The sequence below is a fragment of the Heterodontus francisci genome, chromosome 20 (assembly GCF_036365525.1).
Source record: "Heterodontus francisci isolate sHetFra1 chromosome 20, sHetFra1.hap1, whole genome shotgun sequence".
NCBI classification, from domain to species: domain Eukaryota; kingdom Metazoa; phylum Chordata; class Chondrichthyes; order Heterodontiformes; family Heterodontidae; genus Heterodontus; species Heterodontus francisci.
The window spans coordinates 34,203,015-34,211,111 of NC_090390.1; the positions used below are offsets into that span (position 1 = coordinate 34,203,015).

At 42.1% G+C, this 8,097-nt stretch overlaps 1 protein-coding gene across 5 annotated transcripts in view; it reads right to left on the reverse strand.

Moving 5' to 3' along the window:
* Positions 1–1,571: 1,571 nt before the first annotated feature.
* LOC137380561 (kinesin-like protein KIF20B) overlaps positions 1,572–8,097 on the reverse strand; it is a 135,334-nt gene continuing 128,808 nt past the window's right edge. For all 5 annotated transcript variants that reach the window (XM_068052575.1, XM_068052572.1, XM_068052573.1 and 2 more), the window contains 2 exons: positions 2,503–2,645; positions 1,572–1,858 (listed from right to left, as the gene is read on the reverse strand). In XM_068052575.1, coding sequence (XP_067908676.1) covers positions 1,775–1,858; positions 2,503–2,645 — 227 coding nt within the window. In that variant the 3' untranslated portion in view covers positions 1,572–1,774. The remainder of the gene's footprint in view (positions 1,859–2,502; positions 2,646–8,097) is intronic.

Sequence of the window (8,097 nt, forward strand, 5' to 3'; positions counted from 1 at the left end):
ACACCCTTCTAGGAGTGGATTCCAGGCAGGCAGATAGATACAGACAATCTCATACTCTGTATGCATGTCTGCAGCCCCTTACAACATATCATATATGAAACCTTACTGAGTTGGAATGCGGCAACAATACATCTATTGACAAGGGATAAACCTTTTCAAATGTTAGCTTATGACTTTTCAGGATAGGCACAACACCCAATCCACAAAATAACTTGAGCTTCTTCCACACCACCTCCCCCTTCACCCCATTGATCTTTTTGAGTTGAACCTCAGAATCCCAAAACTAACTTTATATCAAAGCCATTTTATAACAAACCAAAAATGCTTTCTAGTCCAAAGTCAAAAATCCTGAAATGCAACATTAGCATCAATAAGCAGAATGCTTTGAAAACATACAAGGAATCGAGGTAAAGTACAACAGCAAGTGAAAAGCCAAGAACATGCATTACAAGATTGCCAAGAACATCGTGCAACATATCCATGTAGAAGAGAGTCAAAAGTAGTGGTGAACTTAAAAATTATAGTGGGAAGCTGGAATCTGGAGACAATAAATGAAGTTAAATTGCTACCTTACATCTGACTTCACCCACAATGAGGAGGGGAAGCTGTCCAAATCAGATAGATTTCCAGAAATAGTGGAGGAGTGTGACAATTTACAAACAGCAAAAGGATATGGTTGCAAAAAAGTTTGACGTTTTTAAAAATAAATGAAGCATCTGGTACAGAAAACTGGCATGTAAAAGTCTTAAGGAGATACAGATTGAATTGAGTGAAATTCAGTCTCAGACTTTGAAATTTTATTTATGGCTTAAATGTTCAAGATTTCAAGCTCCTGGTAACAGTCCTGGGAGCTATAGTTTTCACCCTCCTCTTGTAAAACTAGACCCAGAATGCACCACACCAAAAAATGTGACAACCATTAATGGGTAATTAGGTTACTGAGGAAATATAGTGTTTGAAAATCCCAATTCTTAACATATTTTAAGCTTAGCAGTGTCATTTTTCAGCTTCCTGTTGGGCTTCAATAACATTGTCCTTTCTATTTATCTATACTGAATGTGTCCAACTATATACAGGCCAGTTCTCAAAAATCAGGCTTTGGCAATAGAATCAGCTTTTATATCTTTCGTGTAATGCAGCATTAATTTGACAAAAGGCTTTGGAACTTTACACTTAAAACGAGCTATCAATGGTACTCTGCAAAAATGAAGTATTTTTCTATATGGTCTATAGAATCTTAAGTATTGGACATTGCCTCAAACTATAATCCAGACTCTTGACAGACACTTTTGGCCTCTTTGTATGGAGTGGTTAGCTGGTGTGAGGGGGCCTTCTGGGAATAGCTCTTCCCCGGTCAGAAGACGACATGACAAAGTTGTCTCTTCAGGAGGGGGAAGACGACCATGACTGACTCCTCAAACCTTCAAAAGGAAAGTGCATTAGGTGGGGCCAACTTTATTGAGGAGAGAAAATACACCTTTTAAAATTAGCTCTTTAAAGTCTGATGAGGGTCATAAATCATCTAACATCTATTAAATCACTTTTCCACATCCATATTTATTTTTTCCCAAATCAAGTTTTAATGGTTCAGAATTGATTTGCTGTTTCAGTTTATTGATTTACATGTGACAATTATATGTACAAATGCAATCTTAAATCAAAGAAACTAAACATAATATTTACATCCCTTCTCAGATGAGAGGTCCCCTGCATAAGTACAATGATTGCAGTTTAAAAAACAAATAAAACCACTCCATATATCTCGAAATGAAGGTCACTTTGTCATTTTAGCTGTTCTTGTTCGTAATCGTCTCTTCATGATTGAATGATCACTTTCTTTTTCACTCAACTCTATTATCTGCAAATTTCAAAAGTTTCTGGTTAAGTTCAACTCTTGAATTTTACACATAATTCAGTACAAGGTCCAACAATGCAGTTTAATATCTTTTTTTAAAAAAAAGGAAGCTTATTGGATTTTTTGCAATTGCTTATAGTTCCCCATCAGTAACTACATTGCACTGCATATATGCCAGAGTGTGGGCATATTTTGAGCATTCCAAAATTATTGTATTACTGTTAGTATATCAGATTCTCCTCCGACTCGACTGCTATCAACTGCAGCTCTGGATCAGTTGAAATCACCAGTTTGTAGCAATATTTCTATTCTAGGATTCTTTTGATGCATTAGAAAATATTACGAATGTTAACTGCTTTTTCTCTAGTTAGAATTAAATAAGCAGTAATGTGCTTTTGTATACAAGCTATGTTTTCAGTTAATCAATTTGAAACCATATAATCCTTTTCAAAGTTCCTATAGTGACACTGTTACAAATTTAACCATAATTGTACTGTAGCTTCACTATAATTTTGTATCTCTTGTTTAAGTACTAGTATACAAAAACCACTTCAATACTACAAGAAATGTGAAGCACTTAAGACTAATTTTTAATTTTTTTTTAAAAACACGAGACTAATTTATTGGCTGCTACACAGTGCACTTACTGTTTGGGGTGGAAAATTCATCGGTGATGATATATCTTGCTTATACAGTTTCCTTCTTGATCTTTTGGGCCTTGCTTCAGTATTACTGGGAGCTGCCAATTCTATGTGCTTGGGGGAACTGAATGCCTCCATTAACATTTTAGCTGAAAACAAATGATAATTGTGATAATTCAAAATTGGATAAAGGATGTAACAATTATGGCTGAGTTCTGGAACTGGTAAAGTTTCAGATCCCCAATTGTGCCAGTAAACTTAATACAATGCATAATTTAATATTCCATGGAGTCAAAAGTAGCTATGAGATCCAAGAATTAAGATCAACTTTTATTCACTAAAGCATGGCAATCTGTCTGGTATCTACTGTTGGTATTTCATTGCAATATATGGTAATTCACCACTTCTCAAACATTCAAAGTGCTTCACACACAATGAATTAATTTGTCAACATAATGAATGTCACTGCACTTCAGACAATGGTAACAATTTCATCCACAACAGAAAGACAGTCACAAGGCAGGGTTTTCCTTCTGGGGCCAGAAAATGGACATCGGGATCATTTCTGGGTCCTGAGCCTGTCCCAAGGGAGAAACCGGCCCCAATTTTCACAGGGGGACCCCCTTTGGCTTGGAGACAGGTTTGCCAGCCAATTAGCGACCATGGGAACAGAGGCGGGACTGTGCAAGTGCAGACCACAGCTGCTATTACTGTGATTGCAATTTCATTCCATTATCTGTTGTTGGAAAGATATCTCAGGAGAGGCAGAGGCATGGTTGCCTTCCTTGTGCTCAGCTGCAGGTGCTCCCACTAACATCAACCCCCTCTATTATGCATATTGACAACCTTGTCCCCTCCTCTTAAGGGTTCCCGATGCCAACAGGGTGACGATCCCTGTACTGAGTGCTTACTGACCACTCTTCCCGCAACTTGCGCAGGGCTGATGTCCCTCGGCGCTGTTCACCCTATCAAGGGGCCCATCAAATTCCCTGGGCCAGCCATAACTGGTTCCCCGCTATGCGTCCACCTCTATGAACCTGGTCTGCCCCAGGCAGCATGTGCAGTCCGTGCACCAACATCTGAACAGATCCCTCAACTAGCTCTATGAGCTCATTAACAACCTTGATTGCTGTGGTTAGTGGATCAGGTAGGATTTCTGGTTGCCCTCCCTGGTGAAATTCACCAGCAACAGGAAAACTGGCACACCAGTATTTGTCCCCTGCCCACCCCTTACCTGAAAATTCAGCCTATGGAGTCATTACAGCAGTTTGGCCCAGAGTCCATGCCAGCTTGCTGTAGAGAAATCCAGTCAGTCCCATTCTCCGGTTCTATCCCCATTGCACTGCAAGTTTGTTTTCCTCAAGTGCCTATTTAATTTTCTTTTAAAATCAATTGTCTCCGCTTCCACCATCCTCATAGGCAGTGAGTTCCAGATCATTACCACTCGCTGCATAAAAAAGTTCTTCACATCCCCTCTGCATCTCTTGCCCAAAACCTTAAATCAGTGTCCTCTAGTCCTTGTACCATCAGCTAATGGGAACAACTTTTCTTTGTCTACTTTGTCTAAACCTGTCATAATCTCGATCAGGTTTCCCCGCGACCTCTTTTGCTCCAAGAACAATGCCAGCATCTCCAACTTAACCTTGTAGCCAAACCTCCTCTACTCCCTCCCAAGGACCTTCACATCCTTCCTAAAGTGCAATGATCAGAATTGGTTGCAATACTCCAGTTGTGGCCTAACTAGAGCCTTATAAAGGGCTTATTTATTTTTTATTTAGAGATACAGCACTGAAACAGGCCCTTCAGCCCACCGAATCTGCGCCGACCAACAACCACCCATTTATATTAACCCTACAGTAATCCCATATTCCCCACAACCTACCTACACTAGGGGCAATTTACAATGACCAATTTACCTATCAACCTGCAAGTCTTTGGCTGTGGGAGGAAACCGGAGCACCCGGCGAAAACCCACGCAGTCACAGGGAGAACTTGCAAACTCCGCACAGGCAGTACCCAGAATCAAACCCGGGTCCCTGGAGCTGTGAGGCTGCGGTGCTAACCACTGCGCCACCTGCTTTTGTACTCAATATCTCTATTTATGAAGCCTAATATCTCATATGCTTTGCTAACTAAACTTTCAATATGACCTGCCACCTTCAAAGATCTGTGCACATGAACCCCCAGGTCCCTCTGTCCTTACACAATTTAGAAGTGTGCCCTTAAGTATGTATTGCTTCTCCCTATCCCTTCTGCCAAAATGCATCTCCTCACACTTCTCTGTATGCGGTTCCATCTGCCACTTGTCTGCTCATTCTGCTAGCCTATGTCCTGTTCATGTCAATTGGGACTATCGTCACTGTCCAGTTTGAAAAACAACCATTTACAACAACTCACTGTTTTCTGTCTTTTTTTTTTAAAATCAAAGCTGACAGTGACCCTCCTATTCCATTAGGCTCAATTTTGTTAACCAGCCTTTTATGTGGTACTTTGTCAAATGCTCTTAAAAATCCATATAAACAACATCCACTGCATTCCCTTAATCACCCCTCTGTTACTTCATCAAAAAATTCAGTTAGATTACTTAAACACGATCTGCCTATTACAAATTTGTGCTGACTCTCCTTAATTAACTCAAACTTCTCCAAGTGCCTGTTAATTTTCTCCCTCAATGATGGTTTCTAAAACCTTTCCCACCACTGATGTTAAACTGACTGTTCTTATACCCTTTCTTGAGCAAGTGTGTCTCGTTTGCCACTTTCCAATCCTCTGCACCCCCACCGTATCTAAGGAAATTTGGAACATTACGGCAAAGTCTTTCCGCTATCGCCACCCCCACTTCCTTTAGCAATCTGGGATGCAAGCCATCCAGACCAGGTCACTTATCCACTCTAAACATAGCCAGCCTTTCCACTACATCCTGCCCATTAATTTTCACCCCATCCATTACCTCTGCCATCTTTGCTTCTAATGATATTTTGTCAGCATCCTCTTCCTTAGCAAACCCTAATACAAAGTACTTAGGTATTCTAGCCTCGCCTTTCATCTCTAAGCATGTATCACACTCTTTGTCCCTAATAGGCCCCAACCCATCTTTTACTACCCACTTACTATTTACAGACCAGATGATGACTTTTGGGTTACCTTTTATGTTAAATGTCTCATTCTGTCTTTGGCAGTCTTAACTTTCCTCTTCAGTCCCCCTCTCAACTTATTGTATTTGGCCTCGTTAGCGCTTGAAGAATTCACCTGACATGCACCATACACCCTTTTTTTTTCATTTCATCATATTTTCCATCTCCCTCGTCATCCAAGGAGCCAGAGCTTTGGTTTCCCTGCCTTTCCATCTTGTTGGTGTGCATTTAACCTGTATCTGACATATCACTTCCTTAAAAAGATCACCCATTGTTTCATTATAGCTTTTCCGGTCAAACTTTGGATCCATTTTAGTCTGGCTAGATCCCTTGTCACCCCATTGAAATTGGCCCTCTTCCTATTTATAAGTTCTACTTCAGATTGTTCCTTGCTCTTCTCCATTACTAATCTAAACCTTATGGTAGGATGATCACTCTTACTCAAGTGTTCTCCCACAGACACTTGGTCGACTTCATTCCCCAGCACCAAATCTAGCACTGCCTTCTTCCTAGCTGGACTGAGAACGTACTGGTCAAGGATGTTGTCCTGAACACATTTCAGGAATTTCTTCCCCTCCTTTCCCTTTACTCTAACACAATCCCATTAATATTTGGCTGATTAGAGTCCCACAATAACTCCACTCTATTTATTTATTTTAGAGATACAGCACTGAAACAGGCCCTTCGGCCCACTGGGTCTGTGCCGACCAACAACCACCCATTTATACTAACCCTACAGTAATCCCATATTCCCTACCACCTACCTACACTAGGGGCAATTTACAATGGCCAATTTACCTATCAACCTGCAAGTCTTTTGGCGGTGGGAGGAAACCGGAGCACCCGGCGAACACCCACGCAGTCACAGGGAGAACTTGCAAACTCCGCACAGGCAGTGCCCAGAATTGAACCCGGGTCCCTGGAGCTGTGAGGCTGCGGTGCTAACCACTGCGCCGCCCTATTGTTCTGGTACATCTGATTCCCCTGCAGATTTGCTCCTCTCACTCACTGGGCTGAATTTTATCAGCATGCCGCGCTCTGTGGTGGCGCACTGTGAAAGTGGAAGCCTTCCGACGTGCAAGTGCCACCGTCAAGCCCCCGCGATATTATGCGCAGGGGCGGATTTAAATAGAGGCAGTGGAGCAGCTGCCCCCGATGACTTAGAGGGGGCAGCTGTGTCCCCGACAACAGAGTCCGACGCCACCACACGGGTGCCATTTTTAAAGGGCTTCAAGCCCTTAGCAAATGTTTTACGTCTTTAAAGGCATAATTCATTTAATTTGTTTTAAATAAATAAGATGGAGGCCATTTCCCAATCCCCCACAATGGTCTTTTCATTGCCCTTTATTCTGAAAAGTTATTTTATTCCCAACGCGAACTTCCCCCTCCCACAACCTTCTCACATTTGTCCTTCAACCCCTTCCCACCATCACCACAGCCATCCCTCCCACCCTGATAACTTTATTCCTCCCTCCTCCACCAAGAGTCGCATCCGGTCGAACATAAAATCAGCATGGGACGGTCGCCCTCGGCAGGTGAGTAAATTAGCATTTTATTAATGCTCATTTTAATATTTAGATGAAGGCCCTGCCACTTGGCGGCAGGGGGGCCACACCAAGGTCCCCCCGCTGCTGGTAATATCCGGCAGAGCCTTCTCAATGTCGGGCAGCCTGCTCCCGGTAGCAATTTACGGGCCCCCCCCTCACCCCCGCCATCAAAGGGCACGTAAAATTCAGTCCACTATTTAGAGAGCTATAGAATACCCCAGTAGCATGATCAGACCCTTTTTGCTTCTCAACTCTAACCAAATGGATTTTGTCTTTGTCCCCTCAAGGACGTCCTCTCTTTCCAACATTACAATATCTTCCCTAATCAGTACTGCCACCCCACCTCCCTTTTTTCCTTCCCCATTTTTTCTGAACACTTTGTATCCATGAATATTAAGCACCCAGTCCTCACCATTAAGCCACATTTCTGTTATTGCCAACACATCATATTCCCACAGGGCTATTTGTGTTTATAGCCTTACCAACATTATTCACCACAGTTTGTGCGTTTACATACATGCATTGTAAACCTTTGCATTGCTCATAGAAGCAGACTGCTCCTATCTAATATGGTGTTATTTCCTTCTCTAGTACTATCCAACATGCTCATTCCTTTATGTACCTTATTTCTCTTCATTACTTCTATATGTTGGTGCCCACACCCTGTCAATTTAGTTTAAATCCTCACCAACCACACTATGAACTTCCCCACGAGGCCATTGGTTTTAGTCCTATTGAGGTGCAGTCCATCCCTTTTGAATCAGTGCCTCCTGCCCCAGAACTGGTCCCTAAGAATCTGAAGTCCTCCCTCCTGCAGCATGCCTCAAGTCACACAATCCTCCCTATCTTATTTCTACTGTCGCTTGCAAATGGCACTGGGAGTATTCCAGAGATTATTTTCAAGTTCCTACTTTTTAAAC